This window comes from Acipenser ruthenus, chromosome 11, assembly GCF_902713425.1.
Source record: "Acipenser ruthenus chromosome 11, fAciRut3.2 maternal haplotype, whole genome shotgun sequence".
Lineage (NCBI taxonomy): Eukaryota > Metazoa > Chordata > Actinopteri > Acipenseriformes > Acipenseridae > Acipenser > Acipenser ruthenus.
This window is the reverse complement of record NC_081199.1, coordinates 23,199,647-23,221,392: the sequence shown is the minus strand read 5'-3', so window position 1 is coordinate 23,221,392 and position 21,746 is coordinate 23,199,647. Positions and strand designations below refer to the sequence as shown.

The following is a 21,746-nucleotide window of genomic DNA, read 5'->3' as shown; positions in this document are numbered from 1 at the left end:
ATATTTATTTACCTCAGCTTGTCTAAAATAATCATGGTAGTCTACTGAAAGCTAACTTTTCTCGAGCGTGCCTGTGAAACGTTTCTCAGTAAACAGTGGTTTTAGAACAGATGTAGTTAATTAGTGTCATTGTTTACGTTATTAATAACAGAACGGCTGATCTCCATAGAATACAATGAGACAGCGGTGTCCAGTTGTTGTATAATGTCTTTAATATCTATTGTATAGTGTTTTATTGTATTTGCTGTGCAAATGACTATGTTGAAATGTGCATGCTACCACTGTTACATGTAAAAATGTAACTGTGACATAGGTGACTTATACTGTCAGTGACACACTCAAGTTGGGAATTTTTACTCAGGTGACTTCAAAGCAAAGTGTTCTACAAAGAATTGCTATTTCTAAGCTGGCATTTAAACACTATTTCTATATTTGACCTCTTTAGTTTGACTCATTTTGGTATTGCTACTGTCCTTTATCAGCATAAGTAACCACCTGCATATCCATTTGTGATTTTCTAAAAATAACTAATAGTTAGGATTTTCTCACCTGCTGGGTTGTGGGCTAGGCTCTGCTTCATTGCACTGGTGTTAAATGCAGGGCCACGCTACTGCAGTGAGACTGACCTGAACAACGTGACTCCCAGACCATTATTAATTGGAAACCAACTGTTTTGTGAGGCTTTGGATTTATTCTGTAATGGGCTTATTGTTCTATTCTACTCCTCCTAGATAATTTATTTGACCTTTTAATATTTCTTTGTTTTTATTGACAGTTTCTAACGCAGTACTGGTCTTTTTCAAACAAGCCAGATTATAAGGTTACAATTCCCATGGTTACAGGGCCTAACTCCAGTGGTCACAGCCCTTTGACAGACCTTTATCTCAGAAAGTGATACAGTACCCAAAAGAAGGAATGTAACATTTTTCTCTACAGTGCAGTGCAACACATTTTGTTGATTGAAAAAAGCTACAAGAACATGCGAAACTCCAAGAGCAGCTGTGTTGCGAAAATGCTTTTTGTATGTAGCAGAGGCTGTGTAGTCCAGTGGTAAAAGAAAAGGGCTTGTAACCAGGAGGTCCCCGGTTCAAATCCCACCTCAGCCACTGCCTCATTGTGTGACCCTGAGAAAGTCACTTAACCTCTTTGTGCTCTGTCTTTTGGGTGAGACGTAGTTGTAAGTGACTCTGCAGCTAATGCATAGTTCACACACCCTAGTCTCTGTAAGTTGCCTTGGATAAAGGCATCTGCTAAATAAACAAATAATAATAATGTAGCAGTAACAAGTTTTAAATTGCTTTTAGAATTTGTACCCCCTTTAAAGCAAAAGGGTGTTTATGATTATTTTGGATAGGGTTTCACTGATCTAGCATTAGGCCTGAAAAATGTCTAATATGTATATGTTATAGGCCTTAAGTTTCAGGCAGTTATATTTACAATTCATGAAATTAAACGCAATATACACAATCCTTTATATTGATGCGTTAGGAATGCATGACTGACCCCTGCAGTGTAAATGAGGAAATGCACACAAAGGGAACTATAACAGGTCTATAACGGCTCTCTAAAGAGAAACCCTGCTACATACAGTATAGAAGTGCTGTAAATGCACTTGGAGCCATGGAATTCTCCTGGCACACCTAGTTTAACCACTGACCAGTTTGTAGTTTAGATACCATCCAGGATCCACGGATGTTCTCCAGGATGAATCAACAACATCCGAATTTCCCTCAGGGTATTACAGCAATGACAAACCATGGTTAAATTACCAAAATTACTGCAAAACCTTTTTTAGCCCACGGCTGGCTTGAAAAAATACAATGTCTGGAAAACTACTTGACAGTATGCCATAGAAAATAATCATGTCTACAGCTCGTTTGAGTAGCATTGCATTTAAAACTTGACTTGACATTCTGGCTGGTAATGATGAGAAGTTTGAGCTTAGATCTGAAGATGCCCTCCATGGATAACACAGATAATTGTTTCTGGCTAGTCCTGTTTTGTTCATCTATATGCAAAAAAAGGAACTACTGCCACTCATCCTTCAGAATGGTAAACTGGTTTGCTTTGATACAAAATGTTGTCAAATGTGCAGGACATTCTATTTCTTTTTTTCTATACGACGGGACTTGAAATGCACATGACTTGTAAGCAGAGTTGACAAGTTTTGCAAACGTTCTGTATTCATGTCAGCCTATTTAAAGAACTCCATTACCCCATTCTTATTTGCAGCTTTTGTTTTGTTCTTTTACTCTTAACCCTTTTTCAGCACGAACTATGCAGAAAGATAACCCAGAGATAACTAACTAAATAGTTTCTGAGATTCTCAAAGCCTGAATGGGGATTACAAAAAAAAAAAGATTGGTTCATCTGGACCATCCAGTTTTGACCTGTTTAGGGGATGACTGTGTTTCTGTAAGATCTAAATAATTACAATTATTCTCAAATTATCCAATAAAAAGGTGACAAAAATGTGATATTCTTAATAAAAACATTTTGGCAAATCAGTGTAATCTGTTTATTTATCCTGCTGCAGTGCTTTGAAAAATAATGGTATATATATATATATATATATATATATATATATATATATATATATATATATATATATATATATATATATATATATACACACACACAGAGTAGAAACCTTATTTTATTTTAGAAGTAAACATTCTACTATGGCAAGCCAAATTATAATTTAGAGATCACAAATTCATTTATAGATATCTATCCCAGCAGATGTTCAATCCCAGCAGAAACTAGCACTTTGTGGTTGTAATGGCTCGGCATTGCAGCTCATTGAATTGAATGGATAGGCAAGGACTGGATGCGAACCGCAAACCTTACAGTTCAAAGACAAATGTCTTACCGTTCAACTAAACAGCAAGCTCTCTGGTCGTAAGGTAAGTACTGTACGTGTTTTATGCTGTTGTCGGTATTATTAACTCATCAGCCACTAGGAGGCTATCCATTCTGAATGTTATGTACTTACAACTCTCAGGTAAGGGCAGTGGCCATGGAATTTTCAGATTGAAACTCAACGTGGGGGGTTCTTTAAAAGGTATTTATTGTTGTCTTGACTTATACGTATAGCATATTTATTTCTTGACAACCCATGTAAGAGGTGGGGGAAGGGATCATCTTACCAGTGTTCTTATATTCATTTTGTATAATATGTTTCAATCAAAATTTAATTACAAAAAAAAAGGTATTTATTGTTGAAAGAGTGTAGGTAGTCATGTTTGTAACATTATCAAAGTAATGTTTGTTTGCCTTTCTTTTCTTGTGATTTGCCAATTACAGTATATTTACTTACTATTCCAAATCCAAAGTGAGGCAACAAACAACACAGAAATATACAAAAAAAAGACTTTTAAAAGATCACACTATTAAATTCAATGGTGGTGGATCAAAAAAAAACTCAAATCATTGGGACCAATTTTTTTTTTTAGTGTGTGATAAGTATTTTTGTCTAAGTAAAATTACAATGGTGATCTTAATTTACGATTTAAACGGTGGCTGTAGTTATATACACCAATGTTTAGATACATTGAATAGACCCCACTATTTTAAAATGGATTCCAAAATAAAAATCACAACGTCTAAAAAATCTTAAAACTTAATATGGGGGGTGGTGGCAGGTAAATGCAAACTGTTATTATTTAGAATGAAAGAGATAAGCCCTTTTATTTTAAGTTCACCCATTTTTCAGAAGTCTTCTGTTTCACAAAACTGATAATTTTCCCATTGGCAAAAACTGTACCACGTGGAGTGCAGAATGTCATGCAATTAAGAGCCCAGTGGTTTGAATCCCGTTAGCACAGGATGCTCTTCGCTGGCGGCTCACAGGGAAAGCTGAATTTGCCTTTGTGCTCCTGCAGATTATGGAAGGAAACCAAATGGGGATATTTCACGTCAAGAGCTTCAGTGACCCCTCAGAATACATGCAGAGACAAGGCAGGCTCAGCTGTTAAAAATAAGTGGTTGGGGTAACAGCAGTAATGGATTTTACCTATTGATCTTCAGTCCTTCAGAACAGTAAGTGTGTTGCAACAGTGCGGTGACAGGGGCAAAGAAAACAGGGGTCAAAGTAATTGTACTGCTAAGAAATAATTAATTGAACAGAAAGGAACATTTTGAATAGATTTTTGTTAAGTTCACAGAGGTCTTACATATTATCTTTCAGTCAACACTTTGTACCTGTGCACAGCTGTTTGTTTGGTCAGAAAGTGTTTTAGCAATGGTAAACATCTTTGTAAGGCCAATCTTAAAATGTGTTTTTTTGGGGGGTTTTTTGTAAGAAAATTCTTGTGGCCACCAATATTAACACTGGAACAAGATTAACACTATCAACTGCACAGAAAAGACTGATACGGGAAGGTTATGATAGCAGGGATGTGACGCCATTGTGGTAGGGTATAAATGTTGACCCATTAGTACATATGATGCAGTAGAAAGACAGGACTGGAAACATGATGAAGGTGCTTGTTCCTATCCTGGCATTCCTGGCTATCACAGATGGACTCATTCGGTGAGTAAATTGCTCAATTGAAAATACAATAAATAACAAATGGATTGATTTCAAACAGTTGTGGGATAATCCTTCAAGATTTAGATGGTTATACCCTGAGCATTAACCTAGCGTAGGATTCATACTATGGTTATGCCAATTTCAGAGGATTAGCATGCTATATTTGAATGCCATTGTTAGAATAGCTCCACAGTGGTAACGTTTTCATATTTTCACATGCCAGTGGTATCACAATGGTAGGAAAATGAAGACAGGTACCAGTGCTTTAGGTCATTAGTACCAATGTTCAATAGAGATGCAACATGCCTTTTATACATTTCAGATGGACCCTTATAAAAGTTTGTAATAGTAAATCTGCATGGCAATTTTGAAGTTTTAACCCTGTAATTTCCATGCTTTTTAAAAAACATTATGAAACGTATATGTTTCCTACAGTTCATAATCGAATCTATATATTCAAACAAAACTAGGTCTCTAAAATAGGTGGACTCAGACAGTGGCCATGCCCCCTTTACATAGGACGATCTTCCATTCCTCTGTACAGTCTGTTTCCATTCCAAACCCACACCCACTTCAGGACTGTTTGCTTATTTAGATTCTGAACAAGGTTAAGATACTGTTAAACAGTGACACACATGGTGTAAAGTATTAGAGCGCCTGCAGTGTTTACAAGAAGTGCTTTATGTTGCTGCGTCCTGCATTGTCCATATCGCAGCGTTATATTTTTAAACATATTGTGACTCACACATCATGGGTCATAAATCTGGGGACTACATTTCTCAATATTTACTCAGGAGTGTTTGTTGGGCAGGAGCATGATCTGAGTACACTGCGATTTTAAGAACACATTCTTTCTCTTGGCATTGTTCCCGAGTAAAAGTTACATAGTTGATTTACCAATGATGTGTGAGTAACAATATCAAAGTAGTTGGGATTACATTTATGTTGAAAAGTTTATTGCTGCGATAGGGGCAGCACAGGATACAGCCATAGTTATGTGTTTCTTGAAAACACTGCAGGGGGTTCTGTAACACTTTAAAGACAGTACAGTAGGTGAAGACAGTTAGCATGTTGCTTACGCAGTGTCTCACTAGGTTACACAGTCTGCACCAATTACAACAAGCATGGCATTCACCTGCCGGCACGGCTGTAAATTTACAAAAAAAAAAAAGTAGACCATCTTTACCTCTATCAACTGTCTGTAAAATGTAAGTTTGACATAGATAGATTGACATAGATGGACAGACACCTTCAGATTCTGATACTGTCAATGACCTGATGTCCAAGTTTCATCACAACTGCTTCTATAACACATGTGTTGAATTCAATCCATCAAGGCAATCTTTGCACATCCATTTTCTCTAAAGAGGTTGGATCCAAAGTTCCATTCTCTAAGATGAAGTTTATGACTACACCTGTAGGGGCTGTCAGAGCTGTTAGTCGGCTAGCGGATTTAGTTTTCCTGCTCCTGAAATGAACGGTTGTTTTCATCTAAACTGCAGGGTTCCTCTCATGAAGTTTAAGTCCCTCTATGAGCAGCTCATTGAGGAGGGACAGCTGAAGAACTTCCTTATGAATCAGCAGCTGATCTCTGATGGCTCCTACAACGAACCGCTCCTGAACTACAAGGATGTACGTCTGATATGTTTTGAAATTATATTTATTTGATGAAGCTTTTATTTCTTTGAGTGCCAATTTAAACACTATAGCTTTTAAGTCCCTGTATAGCGTGCATGCACAATTTAAGTTAAAGCCACAGAAAAAACTTGCACTATTGATCATTTAGAACTCCATATATCAAAAGAAACAACTGAATCAACTATATTATTACAGCCACCCTATTATGTATGTGTCTTTCTCTGCCATTATAAGGATGGAAATAAGGCTTCTGTTGCATAGCAATTTGATCCATTCCTGGTTTTACTATGAGTTTAATAAGACACACCTGAGTTTGGGGCTAATCAAGCTTGTATTAAAATCTGGAATGGGGGAAACTGCTATGCAACGGGAGTCTTATTTCCATCCCTGCTTTTGAGAGTGGTCTTTTTGACCCTGGTTGGGGTGAAATCAGTTTGTGTCTTGCAGCATCCCATACTATTTGTTTTAAATAATGTATAAACACAATTAAACAGTCCAACTATTTTCAGTTTACCATGGTATAAATCTTTCAGGTTGGTTATATTTTTTGGTCAGTTTGTTCGCAGGTTATTATTTATTAATTTTTTTTTTTTTTTTTTTTTTAAAGGTTCGAACGTGAATTCTTAATGTGACTTCCATCTGATAGTCTGTGTAGTATGAGTTCCACTTTTCTTTAATATGTAATATTGTTTTGTTCCAGATGTCCTATTTTGGACAAATCAGCGTCGGAACCCCACCACAGAGCTTCGATGTCCATTTTGACACCGGCTCCACTCACTTATGGATCAACTCTGTCTACTGCAAGAGCGAGGCCTGCAGTAAGTACCTTAAAACTGGGCTTGACGCATTTCTAGACATGCACATACGGACACATTTCTAATAAGCCTTGTAACCTTGTATATTTGATAAATATTACATGCTGCCAACTGCCAATATCCCATAATACTGCTGTATAACTCACAGCTGTACTCCCCCCTAATAATACTGCTATAAGTCACACATGGACTGGAAGGTCAACTCTTATGTCATATTTATGGTAACTCGTTTTATTGTGAAGCTTCCCTAATAAATTGCATGTGTGTATTTCATGTGTAGAATTGAGGTATGCCAGCATATCCCCATTCCGCTGCACTACACATTCGCTTCCTCTTTGCAAAACCCATCATCTTCAGATGACCCACACCGTTCAATAGCTTTGGATACTCTTTCAGCATAAACAGATTTAAGTTTCTATATGTTATGTGACATATGTTTCCAAATACATATCTAACTTGTTCTCTAATCACTGTATGTGAGAAACATATGTGATGCTTATCTGTTACAGCTTCAAGCAACAGTGCTTAATTTAACTGCACATATACAAAATGTCAATAGTTATTATAAAAATTACATTTAACAATTGCAGTATACTACTGTAAGTACACGCTGTTTTCCTGAATGTATTTTCACCAACATACAACAACTTGAATGTGTAGATTCCTAGTCCATTCAAACTCTACTAGCTTGATGGGACTTACATGGAAGGTACTCTCCTTATAAAGTATATTTGAGAATGTTGTTTCGCTTATCTAATTTAAAAATGAAGCTTGTTAAAAAGGATTCACTTTTTTTTAAATATGTGGAATGACTTCTGAAAAAGTCATGAATATCTATGACTGAAAGAGTTCAATAACACGTTCTTTTTACAGCCATGCATCACCTGTTCAACCCTGAGGCATCCTCCACCTATCACAGCAATGGGGAACCCTTTTCGGTGCATTACGGCACTGGGAGCCTCACTGGGGTAATTGGGTATGACACTGTCTCTGTAAGTACCAGCACAATATCGCCAGCCAATTACTTTTCACATATACATTTGTATATATATACTGTAAGGAAGGTCCTTTTATTTTCATTTGTTTTGATTGTATATAAAATTTCTTGGGAATTTAACAAAAAACCTGAGGAAAACAATCTGTGAAAATAATCAATTATTTTTACTTTCCAGGTAAATAGTTCTTTACAAATAGAAATCGTGTAAACCTGGTGTCGTTAACCTGTATCAGTACTTAAATATAGTATATTAAACCAACAGCCTCATATTACAATAAAACTATTCTTTTTAAACATATCTACTGAATGTAGATTGATTTTGTTGATGTAAATCAGAAATGCTTCTCTCTCTCTACATATATATTTAAAGCATGTAACATGCAGACAGACATAAATGGTGACTCCAGTTTTTCACAAGATTTGATACTCTCAATATGTTACATCCGGGGATAATAAGTCATTTCAAAAGGAAGTTTATCATTACATTATGGATATTTTGCACATTTCTTCTCCTCAGATCCAAGGCCTTAAGGTCACAAACCAAGAGATCGGTCTGAGCATCAAGGAACCTGGAAAACACTTTGCGAGACCACTGCATGAGGGGATCATGGGAATGGCTTTCAAGCAGCCAGGGGGAATGACCCCTATTGTGGACACAATGATACAGGAAAACCTGCTGGAGGAACCCATCTTTGCTTTCTACCTGACCAAGTAGGCCTTTTTTACTCAAAGTAAACAAGATATTCTTCTGTTTTTGTAAGGGCTTCTGTTTTGCAAAGGTCTGGGAAAGGTTTTCAATGATCAAGTCTGTTGGTTACTGTGACAGGGTAGCATTGCGGGCCCAGATGGTATCGGCAGACAAGGAGACTCAGAGGCAAAGAAGCTGCAGTTTAAGCGCAAAAATAGAAGGTTAAAACAAAACAGGTCTTGCACACCGTAAACAATAACAAAATAACCAGCTCAAGGTTTAAACAAAGGTTTAAACAAAAACAAAACTGTTCAGGCTGGGCAGAGCCTTCACTGAACTTTATCCAACAAATACAGAGAAACACACTACACACTACACACTACACACTACACACTACACACTACACACTACACACTACACACTACACACTACACAAAGGATTTTCTCCCCTTTTTATGCCATGTGGCTAGAGCCTAATTATCATCAATTATTCAATTAGCTCCAGCCACATTCTCACATGTATTTTGGCAGAGATAGGAAATTAACCCCATCCCTGCCAACCACCACCAAAACACCACAAAACAATATTATTTACAGGCAGGGCCCTGCCCTGCCACAGTTACATAAAGCTTTGCATCACCTAGAATTTTACAATTGAGACATAATTACAAGAAAAAACTATATGAACATACAGTATTCCTTCAAATTGAAGAAACCCTCAAATTTAAGATGCAACCCAAATTTCCCACCCTCAATTTGAGAAAAAAATAAATCACCAAATATACATTTACAAAGATGCAGTCAGTCACATTGTTGTTTGTGTACTCGGGTAGTCACGTCTTTTATTGGAGATTTAATACGTGCATGACTATACTGTACTCGATTTTAAGATGCAGGTTATTTGACAAGCAAAAAATGGTTCAAAAGGTGCGTCTTAAATTAGAACGAATACGGTAATTTAGATGTTTTATTTAAAATCATGTAATCAAAGAAACTACAAATTGATATCGCAAAAGACTTCCGGAAGCAACAATAGTAGTACAGTATTTCATTTAGATATTGAAATGTCACATTCTTTTATTTGTCAGTTTTTCGTTAAGTATATGGAAAACTACAAAGTGGTATGTCATTAATTAACATAACATTATTCAGCAGGTTTCATTCGACTACATGAAGCAAAATTAGTTAATTCTATAGGGTGATGCAAAACTTTTGGCCATAACTGTGTCTTTCTTCTCTGCCACGGCTAGAATTACAAAATCAGAGATTATGAAGAAAGCCTAAATGGCCTACAGCAACTGTATGCAAAATGTGTGACATAGGAAGCGATAGATGGACAGGTTAATTTTTACCCAGATTCTTTATACTCCTCAGAATGTCCAAACCAAGTTGAGTCAAAATTGGATAGGATGTTCTCTAGAAGTATCACCTACTCTCTACATCCACCAGCAAAGAATAATAGTTTGCTAGAGCAGGGGGTTGGGTTTAATTTAGCCATACCATGATTTTATTTAAATAGTATCTTTATTGTAGACTGCAGTTCCATTGAAGATACATCAGAACAACAGTGTCTCCAACTGCACTCCACAAGAGTGCTCCCTATAGGTTGTTTTCAACTTGATTGAATGACACTGACCTTTGAAGTGTATCCTAGAGGTCACACAGGTGTATTTACGCTGTCAATTGTTCTCAAAGAAACAAGGTGGCAACCCTTTCTATTTTGTATTATGAATCCAAAAACAGAGTTTAATTGCATAAGCATGTTGTGCTTTTCAGTTCTCCAGGACATGGAAGTGAGGTAGTATTTGGAGGAGTAGATCCTACACACTACACTGGTGAAATCCACTGGGTTCCAGTCACACCAGGAAGCCACTGGCAGCTTGTTATTGATAGGTAAATCCTCTTCCTATTTTAATTTGAGTAGTAGCTTCAAATGTCATTTTTAGTTGCTTTTTTTACATTGTATGGTGTTTTCAATCATTCGGAGTGGGTTTTACCTGCCTTTGAACGTGTTTTGAGCTTGTCTGTGACTGAACAGCCTTCCTCATTCCATTCAGATCATGTGTTGATGTGATCTTTCAACAGTCCCCCCCTATTATCTCTCTGTCTTTATACATTTATCATACACTAGTTGGAAGAGCTGAAAGGGTTGAAAGCACGGTCAAATGAAAAGGCAGATTTTGAGAAATATTAGGATTTGATATTAGCAAGAGAACCCAGAGGCGCTCATAATAATCACAAACACCATACACAGATACATGTAAACAAAAAGCTAATACAATGACATTTTCTGAAACTTACACTTTAAATGAAATGTCGTGGTTGTTTTGTTACATCATCAGGATCTTTTAACATTTCGTGTAAAATCATCCGGCCCATACAGTTTTAGACTTGTCTAGAGTTAATGCTTTGTGAACCGGGCCCAGTATTTAAAAAAGTCACATTATTGTAATAAGTCTCATACGAGTAGCAGAGGGGGAATTCAAGGGTTATTCTCACACCCTGTCAAACTATATTTACTTATGCAGCTGTTTTTTTTGTTTTAATGGTTTAATTTAATGTTTTTGCATTTTGTGTTATTTTTTTATCAGCCTGTGTGATGCACAACACCTCAAGTAAAAGCACTTTGCATTTCTCCTTTTAGTTTTGAGGTCGACCATCAGGAGACTGGCTGGTGCAGTGATGGATGCTCAGCTATTGTGGACACTGGTACTTCTCTCCTTACCTGCCCCCCACAATTTGTCGACGAGCTATACCAGAAAATTGGAGCTCAGGCCAACGAATATGGAGATGTGAGTTTAAAGTAGCTAGAAGTTTTATGATGATAATATAAGGAATAATGTACACCCAACTGTGCATAATAAGGCAGCAATTTTATTTCTGTTTTTTGGTGACATATACATCATGAGCGATTTATCAATGTCACCAGTTTTGGTGTACACTATATTTGACATAACAGACAGAAGTTGTAGAACCGTGTTTATTTTTAACAATTGAAGTGTTGAGAATAACATTGAAAAACAGAATTAAAATTGTAAAACAAGTAATTAAACTTTATTTTACACGGGCAATTTCATTATACAAGTCTTGCGCCACCTACTACACAGGAGTTGCACCACCACTGTATATAATAATACTGTAAAACCCAGAGGTTCATAGAAAAAATGTTCATCATATACAATATTATTATTATTATTATTATTATTATTATTATTATTATTATTATTATTATTATTATTATTGTTAAGATGTTACTAACTGAGGCACACTCAGGTACTATTTCATATCTGTAACAATGGCATAGATTACCAGACTATAAATCTACTTTTAATTGACATATCTAACATCCTAATATATGTGTGTTTTGTATAACTGGGTAATGCTGTTTTTGCTAAGAATATTATTTACCAGGCATACTCACTAATTTCCTTTTTTCAACAATGGGGAATGCTCCTGTAAAGACTCCCAAAAGCTGAAAAAAACCTGACATTTCTTCCACCTCTGTGAAAGTGTGTCAAATTACATTAATCCTTACAAAAGTTTACCATAGTAAAAAAAAGCCAGTGGTGGCTCGTCAGAGGAGGCAGCACCTACTTGAACATTTTAAAATAAATAAGGTATTTTATTTATGTATTTTTATATGTAACATAACAAAAAATACATAGCTTTAACGCAGAGGCACCAGTCCAATCCAAATTCTCCACTCAGTCGCCGCTGTATGTTCGGAGGAGGCAAAAGCGCTTGTCTCCTCCTGTAGTTAGGATTAGCACAGGGGTGTCCAATCCTGGTCCTGGAGCGCCAGTGTCCCTCCTGGTTTTTGTTCCAACTGTGTCCTAAATTACTTAATTGGACCAATTATTACCAATTATTGTTCTAATTAAGTAATTTAGGTCACAGTTAGAACAAAAAACAGGAGGGACACCGGCCCTCCAGGGCCAGAAGTGGACACCTCTGGATTAGCACATCTATTAGCCAATCATATTCTTCCATTTATTCAGGAGGCTGTCTAAAAATAGCCAAGGATGGCATGCCCCCCTTCTTTTTTTTCTGTTTTAGCCAATATGTCTCACTAGTTTCTTGTTATTTGCAGTACATTGTAGACTGTAACAACCTGCACAACTTGCCTACTCTGACCTTTATAATGAATGGAGCACATTTACATGTGGAGCCCTCTTTCTATACCTTGGTGGTAAGTAAAATCCAATATCATCTGACAGTCTACTAGTCTAATGTACTGAAAACTGAAATCCTTTCTAAAATGTATCCATATTCAGTTTCGTGGGTTGTGGGTTCACTGCTAAGTTTGTGGAAATGTCCATTCTAAGGAGTATGCAAAATCAAATGGCCGTTAATTGCTGATTATTGCAAAAAAACTTAAATATTTTGTACACTAAATAAATTGGTTTTAGAATTATGTTAGTCACATAGTACCATATGTAATGTTTCTCTAAACCACAGAAATAACAAATTAAGTTCTTTAAACAATATTACATTTTCACAGACAGATAGAAATTGTCAAGGTTACTCCAAAGTTGTGTAATCGCAATGTTGTAATAATGAGCTAACATGTACCAAATTGGAATTTTAGGCAGAGTTGATCAGTAATAAACCACAATTAGAAAACTAAAACCTTCCATCCATCAATCAGGCAGCTCCATTCGAGGGCATTACTACAGGGTAGATGACCATGAAACATTTAGACAGAATACCTAACTTTAAAAAGTGAAATGGAAGGAATGCAGTGGCTGTACAATATTGCCCTAATCTTTAGATTTGGTATCTTAGTTTCCTGAAGTGGTGAACTACAAGACGGTAAAGCTTCCTAATCAAGGTTATATTGCTAAAAGAAACTTCTAGACTAGAAGTCTGTAAAAGGAAACAGTTTTAATGATGATGATAATCTCTTAATGTTATGTTTTTCTTCTGTCTTGGCAGTACCACCTTAGCAATGGAGAGAAGTACTGCAGGTTGGGCATTAAAGGTTCCCATAAGAAATATCGGAATGGACAACCCTTCTGGACTTTGGGAGATATCTTCATTAGGCAGTTTTACACTGTCTTTGACCAAGGGAATGCCCAAGTCGGATTTGCTAAGGTGGTTTAAACCTCTCAGTCCAGCCCTGCCTCATAACACTGCTCCAGCCGCCTGGAAAGAAGCATGTCGTAGTTCCTAGATAGCCTCTTTCATACTGGCTTTAATAAAGTAACAAACTACTATTATGATTGAACATAGAGATTACAATATAGAAATGATTAGAAAAGTAAACTGAAGTCTGGGTTGTCTCTGTATCAAACCAAAGCTAAGATTTAATTCAAGTCAAGTCAACTGTCCACATCATTTTATCTTAATGAAAGCCTGTTGTCTCTTGAGGCAAATGTAGCCATATTCAGCAATTTATTATTATTGAATTAAATCATCCACCTGCCACAATGCTATAATATTTCATAGTTTTAAATGGTAAACTAAAGTAATAATCTTTTTTTGCGTTTTTACTAAGCCTTTACGTCTCGAGGATCTTGCTTTTTTTCTTAAATGTCATCAGTTATAGTATCTAAATATACTTAACATAGTGTACCGAACTATGAACGTGAATGTGCATTTTAAAATAAATACCAAATGATCATTTATGCTATATATTTTTTTTAATTTGAAATGTAACTAAAGGTAACAACTGTTTACACATGTATATAGATTTTATTATTTTAATTAGATGTATACTTAATTATAATCTATTCAAATTCTGCAGAACAATATGCATTTTAAATGCAAACAACATGGCAGACCAAGAGAAAAGTAAATGTCCAACTATCTAATATGTTACAAATCACAATCCAACTAAAAGCCATAGGCTGTTTCACACATACCTGTAGCTGAAGTGACTCATTTTAAGTGGCTGTAGCAAAGAAAACAGTTCAACAAACCTTACCTATCAAGAACCTATATATTGAAGGAAAATACATTTTTGAAAACATATCTGAAAATCATGCTAGCCTAATTTATAAGGAGGTTGGTTACTCCTAAGTGTCTTCGGGTTGAAAGCGTGTTACTGGATGCAAACTATGTCAATCAACAGATGATGTAGCTAGTTAGTTATGGATAGAAAAAAAAAGCTTTCAAAGGGTGGGCACAATTTCCAAGGAAGTGGCTGCAATCATTGTTTTTTAACCCTAATAAAACTTTAATACTGTAATTTTTGCTTTTTTTTCCTATTACTGTGATTTATCTATCTCTCTCTCTATCTATATCTATCTATCTATCATGCTTTAAAAAAATCTAATTTTACTTTCAAGACTACCCACAAAACTTAGCTCAATGGAATAATGTAATGGAACCATCAGTAAAACACACTTCTCTGTTTAGAAGTAACCCCTCTTTCTTATTACAAGCCCATACATCTTCATGTTATGTTATGCAAGACAGTATCCAATTATAAGATGCTCTTCTGCTGTCAGATGTTACACTGTGTCAGTTCAGTTGGAACGGATACTCCCATTCCCTAGAGGAAAACAGATCCTTGACCAGAGCAAAGGTGAAGCTGGTGGAAGTTCAATAGCTGGGCAGGAGATTAATACAATCAGAACTTTGACCTTTGAATTTGTGTGAAAGACAACTGGTAAAGTTTGATGCTTTAAGTTTTAGCAGTACTAGTTTGGGTCCTGGCAATAGCCAGTGACTTCTGAAATTTAAAAAGTCAGAGCTGTTCCCTTGGACACCCGGTATGCACTTGCATGAATCGAGTATGCCCAATCCAGCTGCTGTAAAAAAAAAAAAAAAAGTATGCATCCTGTTTATTTGCTTTTTTTGCTAAGAAAGACGGTTGCTGGCCAATTAAACTAAACGTTGCTTGGAGGGTCCTGTTTGCTCTATAAAATGTGTTATTCATGCAGTAAAAAGTGAAAAAAAAATTGGCACAAGAACAACAAAAATGAACAAATACAGAAAGAAACTATTGAATACAGTTGATCCAACACTTAATAGGAAGGTTGTGCAATTTGAAAAACCAGTGGGGAAATAAGCACCACCAACCCTAAACTTTTAAAGTCAATTTCAATAGGGACTGGTATCACATTTTCATTTTTAACAGCTCTCTTTAGAAATTATACTTATTCTTCGACTTGGGAGGCTGTGTGGTCAAGTGGTTAGAGAAACGGGCTTGTAACCAGAAGGACCCTGAACGTGCTTGTAACCAGGAGGTCCCTGGTTCAAATCCCACCTCAGCCACTGACTCATTGCGTGACCCTGAGCAAGTCACTTAACCTCCTTGTGCTCCGTCTTTCAGGTGAGATGTAATTGTAAGTGACTCTGCAGCTGATGCATAGTTCACACACCCTAGTCTCTGTAAGTTGCCTTGGATAAAGGTGTCTGCTAAATAAATAAACTTCAAAAGAACTGTTACAGCAGCTGTTTTTTATGCATTGTCTTTGTTTACCATGTCTTTACTGACTGCATTGTTGTGACTGATGTGCTTGTATAAATGTCTACTGTTACGTTGCTGACAAAACCACTCAGAGCCCTGTCCATGCATTTCTGGATCTTTGTGGGAGGCCTGCTAATGAGTGTATCTACACTACCATCCAACAACAATCAGGGTAGATGAATGAATGCAAAATGACTTGGGTGGTGCATTTGCTGTTCACTGTACTCAACTCCACTCACTGGACGTTTGTTAATTGTACAAAATGACCAACGTTTGATGGACCTGCTTGAAAAAAGCCTTTTATTGGATTCCCACAGGAGTCTGCTTTAGAACACAACAATAAATGGGTACACAATGGTGATTTTATAAGATTCCCAGACACACTCATTGGGCATTTAAGATTGACTATGAATGTACAAAAATGTTAAATGTTAAGCCATTGAGACCTGATTTGCACACATTTTATCCTATGGGGAGCGCCGCTGTTTTCTCACCTCCCAATTGTAGGGTCTCTGACCTGGACAGTCTCTGACCCGTGCAGTTTAACATCCCTGTCTCTAATTCATCCAGTGTTCGGTCACAGTGAACTCTCAACCACACTACAATGTAATTTTCTGGTAGGATTCTGAGAAGGAGAAGCACCTGTTATGGCAGCAAGCTAGGACGCATTTGGGGCTATAAATATGATTGCACAAACTGAAAACGTGAGGTGCGTGCTAACATAGACAGGAGATCAGGATACCACTGCATAGATAGCTGACCATGACACCAGAATTCAGGTAAGATAAATATGATTTCAATGAGACTCCCCCTTTAATGTCTGGATTGAGGTTTATGATGATCTCACTTCTGTATGAAAGTACAATAGTACACTGTCAAATAGTGTACATCAAAGCTCTTCATTACAAGAACACCCACTACAAACTCAAACTTTAACCATCTGTACCACTTTTAAACAAACCTTTCAATCTGGGTGCTTAAAATAATAAGCAATGTGAACTGCACAGGAACTCCTTTGAAAACTATTTTTGTTTCCATTGGCCTGGAATTACTAAGAATATAAGCGTTATGATAAATAAACATCCTCATAACAGAATTTGAGTTTGTTCTTATACATTTCTGTCAAGTGGAAGATGCAAAGACAGAGATAGGGCAGGTGGAGGGATGCAGAGCATAGAATCAAATGCAAAGAAATTAAGACATCTTTCTTTTTCTATTTGACATCTAGACTAAAGGTTAAAGGTTAGGGGTTTCCATCTTTTCGAACTTCAGTTTTTAAACTTCAATTTTTTACAGTTTAATGTCAGTTTGCTACAGCGTGGTTTTTTTGTTTTGTTTTGTTTTGTTTTTTTGTTTATTTTATCCAAGCTGCTTACGGCTATTAGTTATTAGAAAGTTTATTTAGACGTTACTGTACTGTAAATATTAAACTTGGTAAATCATAAAACATTCAGTTTTAGTTTTACTAAAAGGAAAAACAAAAGACTAATGGGCAAAACCTTTAATACATAACCCTATGTTATAGCCAAAGCTTTTTTTATTTTCAACTCCAGTGAAGACCTTGCCACAATATCTCTGCATTCACGTCCTGTGTTACATGAATTAGGATCCCACCTGACACCACAGTTTCCTATGGACAGCATTAAAAGCGAATGAAGGGCCAGTGCTGCTTCTTATTACCTGTAACACAGTGAAAACAAAGAATGGGAAACAAAAAGCATAGAACAACATAAGGAACTTGGGTGAATTTGGGAATGTACTTTATGAGAGAGATGGGAAGCATACAAAAATAATAGAAAAGCATACCTTATGAAGCTACTTAATTAGAACTAAAGGCTTGGTTATTATTTCTTCAGTGAAGGTGCTCCCACATACATCTTAGCTCTTCCTTGCTCTGTAATGTTGCTCTGTAATCCTGCTATGATTGATGCTCTGATATTCTGCTCTGCTATTGCAGTGAACCACTGACCCTTGTGTAAAAGTTAATACGACTGTGATACCGTTGGTATATCAAAATATATAAATGTTAGTCATTTGATACAAGGAATGTGCAGTTAGGGTAGGCAAGGTAGGTACTGCTAGCCTTTAAATAAAAATCAAAATATATATATATATTTTTTTATATTAGTTTATTATTTTGTTTTTTGTGTAACTGTCTGAAAGAAAGATCGATAAAGCTTTTCACTCTCAAGGTCTGTGTCGGAGGAACGTGATATGCACAAAAGCTGCCTCTCAAGCTGCTTCTCTTTACCATGTATTAAGATAGAATGTGTTTACGCATGTGTGTTTACTCTTCTATGCACTCTAAGGCAGTGGTGCGCAAACTTTTTATTTGCCGCCTCATTTTTTAGCATACAATTTGTGCCCCCCCCCCCCCCCCCCCCCCCCCCCGACACACACATTAAAATGTTAGAACTTACCTTTATATTTTAACAGGTGTTTTTCTTTTTTCCCAATTTCATCTAAGTCGAGTATTTTTTCCTAGATTTATCCCCAAAAAGTCCAGATTTAGCTAAATACATAAGCGTATCACACTTAGCGAGTGAACATTTAGCTGACATATTTAAATCTGGGTTTCTACCAAATAAATCAGTGAATTTAAATATGTTTTACACTTGGCAAGTAAACATTTAGCTGACATTTCTAACAAATAAATCCGTGAAAAAATACATGCAACTAAAATCTTTTTTCTTTTTTTTTAAATTTTTTTTTTCAACATTTACCTAAACGGTACGTCTGAAAAACATTATCGTTCAGCAAATAAACCTAAAAAAAAGAATGAAAAAATAAATCTGGGTTACAAAAAAAAATATTTATTTTGGCAGCTAAATCGGAAGCAAGCATGCAAGCCCATGCTCATTGACGCTTTTGATTTGGCATTGTATGCTGCAGAGTTGCCGTTACACTCCGACTTTTAAGAATGTGTTTGTTAACATTTATGTATTTTCCTAAATCTGGACTTTTTTTGGTTAAATCTAGGAAAAAATACACGATTAATTTTAAATCTGGGAAAAAAAACAGCTGTTAAAACATTAGTGCTTTTTCTTTTATTTTCTTGTCTTGTCGCACCACACATGGTAGCCGTCAATTCCGCTGTGTTCACTGCAGTTTCACTCACACTCGCCACTTCAAACATCATTTCTCCGGTTGTACAAGTCTAGCGTGATCGTCAACGGCTCATTTGAAAAGTAAGAACTAGGGGTACTAGATTTCATTTAATTTAATAAACGTTAAAACTTTTAGAAATATATAGTTTAAACGTTAAAATAAAAACATTTTGAAAAGAAGCTGTGTAAGGGGGGTAGTGTGCGTCCCCCTCTGTGTGGTCTCGCCAGCAGGAGAAAAGCGGTAGTAGGACATCTTGGGGGAAGTGCGCCAGCTACAAGGGCTGAGCATTTTAAAATAAATTGCTTTCTATAAATTTACTATTTAATAACATAGATGCTATAGTCACAGGTGAAAGAAACTTTAATTTCTGACCTGTCTAGTGTTATTTTCAGGTACGCGTTAAAGTGGTACTCAGCGCACTGCGCTTGCTCACGCATGACTAAACAACTTCTGCTAAGAAAGCAGGGAAGCGCCCATTCAAATATGGTACGTTATGCTGTTTTCGGTCATTTACATCTTTTAATTGAATTCATCATATTTTCCAGTCTTTTAGGTCGTTTGTAATGTATTTTTCCATCATTAAGAAAATAATATGTGAATATTTATAATATGCAATACATTGGGTCTTTTACATTTTTTTTTACTTGTGCAACTTTGCGGTGGACTTCTTGTGAATTGTTTTTTCTTTTTAGAGAAATGAATTGTCTGTTGCCAGTTTAAGTTTGCAAAAAACGAATGCATAATTAATGGTAAATGTACCTCTTTAGACAATAGGAAAACACCTATCATATCGCAATTGATTGCACATGTACCAAAATATGACCACGCACAACTTGTAATCTGACATCCTACTACTTTGACATCCTAAGACAAGTTGAAAAAGGCATGCACATAGAATAATCTAGCTAGAAAAAAAGAAAATATTTAATATTTATTTTTTTTGATATCGGACAACGTTTGTTAGGTAAACGGTTCCCCTGCTATTACCACTAGTTGAATGTCGATTGATTTGAGTTTGTTTTCAAGGACACAGACTCGGACCCTGATGACACGGACTCGGACCCTGATGACTCAGACTCGGACCCTGATGACTCGGACTCGGACCCTGATGACTCGGACTCGAACCCTGATGACTCGGACTCGGACCCTGATGACTCGGACTCGGACCCTGATGACTCAGACTCGGACCCTGATGACTCGGACCCTGATGACTCGGACACGGACCCTGATGACTCGGACACGGACCCTGATGACTCAGACTCGGACCCTGATGACTCGGACCCTGATGACTCGGACACGGACCCTGATGACACGGACTCGGACCCTGATGACTCGGACTCGGACCCTGATGACTTGGACTCGGACCCTGATGACTCAGACTCGGACCCTGATGACTCGGACCCTGATGACTCGGACCCTGATGACTCGGACTCGTACCCTGATGACTCGGACTCGGACCCTGATGACTCAGACTCGGACCCTGATGACTCGGACCCTGATGACTCGGACCCTGATGACTCGGACTCGGACCCTGATGACTCGGACTCGGACCCTGATGACTCGGACACGGACCCTGAGGACACGGACTCGGACCCTGATGCTGTCTTTCACCAACATTCCACATAGTTTAGTATAGTCCGGGAGCCAACTTTGGAAATTTCACTATTCACAGAGCTACAGGAAGATTTAATGGCATATGGAGTGACCTACCCTTGTAACAAACTTACAATCGGGAAGGTAAAACAGCCCTGTTTAAAGGTCTCACGCAGAATCATTCAGCAATGGAAAAATACATAAAGATATCTCCTGTCATGACTGAAATTTCAGAAAAGGTGAAAGAAATGATCCATTTACACCAGGCTTCACTGGAAGGTCAGCATGATAACTCAGCAAAATGAACAGAGTAAGAAAACTGCTGTTGAGTCACTAGTAAGTACTGGTACATATATAAATACATGGAATTCAAGAGATATTCCATTCTTGGTGATTATTGCTACTGGACAAAGAGCAGATTCACAAGATGTGCTCGATGCAAAGCAAAAAGGGATAGAAGCACTGAACAAATTAAAAGAAACAGGCAGTGACATGATTAAGAATATAAAGATAATGCCATTCTTCTCCAAAATGAAAAAAGTCACCACCGACAAGCAAGTCAAACAGATACATGCAGATGAAAGTAATGCTACAAGGTCTCTCTATTTTGCACCAAATATGGATGAGAAGAGAAAGCTTGAAGCATTTCAATATGATTGGGCAGCATGTCCACCTTCCCTCTTTGAATAAGATCAAACAATGGTGACTGTATTTGCTATGCGGAAGGGCCAAAAAATGTGATTTTATGATACCACTTCACAATGCCATTGATATTCTGTGGGAACAAGATTCTTTACAAGAATGCCCATCATCAACAGTGTATATCATTGATGCAATGGCTTTTCCCTAGAGATCTCAAACTCTGAATGCCTCTACTATTAGAGATTTACAGAAAAAATACCTGTGCAAAATAATCAAAGAGAGACCAGCAGGTTGCAATTGTATTCATATAGTTG

The 21,746-nt window shown here is 36.9% G+C and overlaps 1 protein-coding gene across 1 annotated transcript; it reads left to right on the top strand.

Annotated features, from left to right (window-relative positions):
- The first annotated feature begins 4,440 nt into the window (after positions 1-4,440).
- LOC117426727 (gastricsin-like) lies at positions 4,441-16,067 on the top strand. The gene is made up of 9 exons (XM_034044636.3): positions 4,441-4,534; positions 6,037-6,166; positions 6,873-6,990; positions 7,861-7,979; positions 8,502-8,695; positions 10,449-10,565; positions 11,317-11,464; positions 12,763-12,861; positions 13,608-16,067. Exons 1-9 carry the CDS (start codon positions 4,476-4,478, stop codon positions 13,773-13,775), a joined length of 1,152 nt encoding a protein of 383 aa, XP_033900527.3. The 5' UTR covers positions 4,441-4,475; the 3' UTR covers positions 13,776-16,067.
- Positions 16,068-21,746: the final 5,679 nt, after the last annotated feature.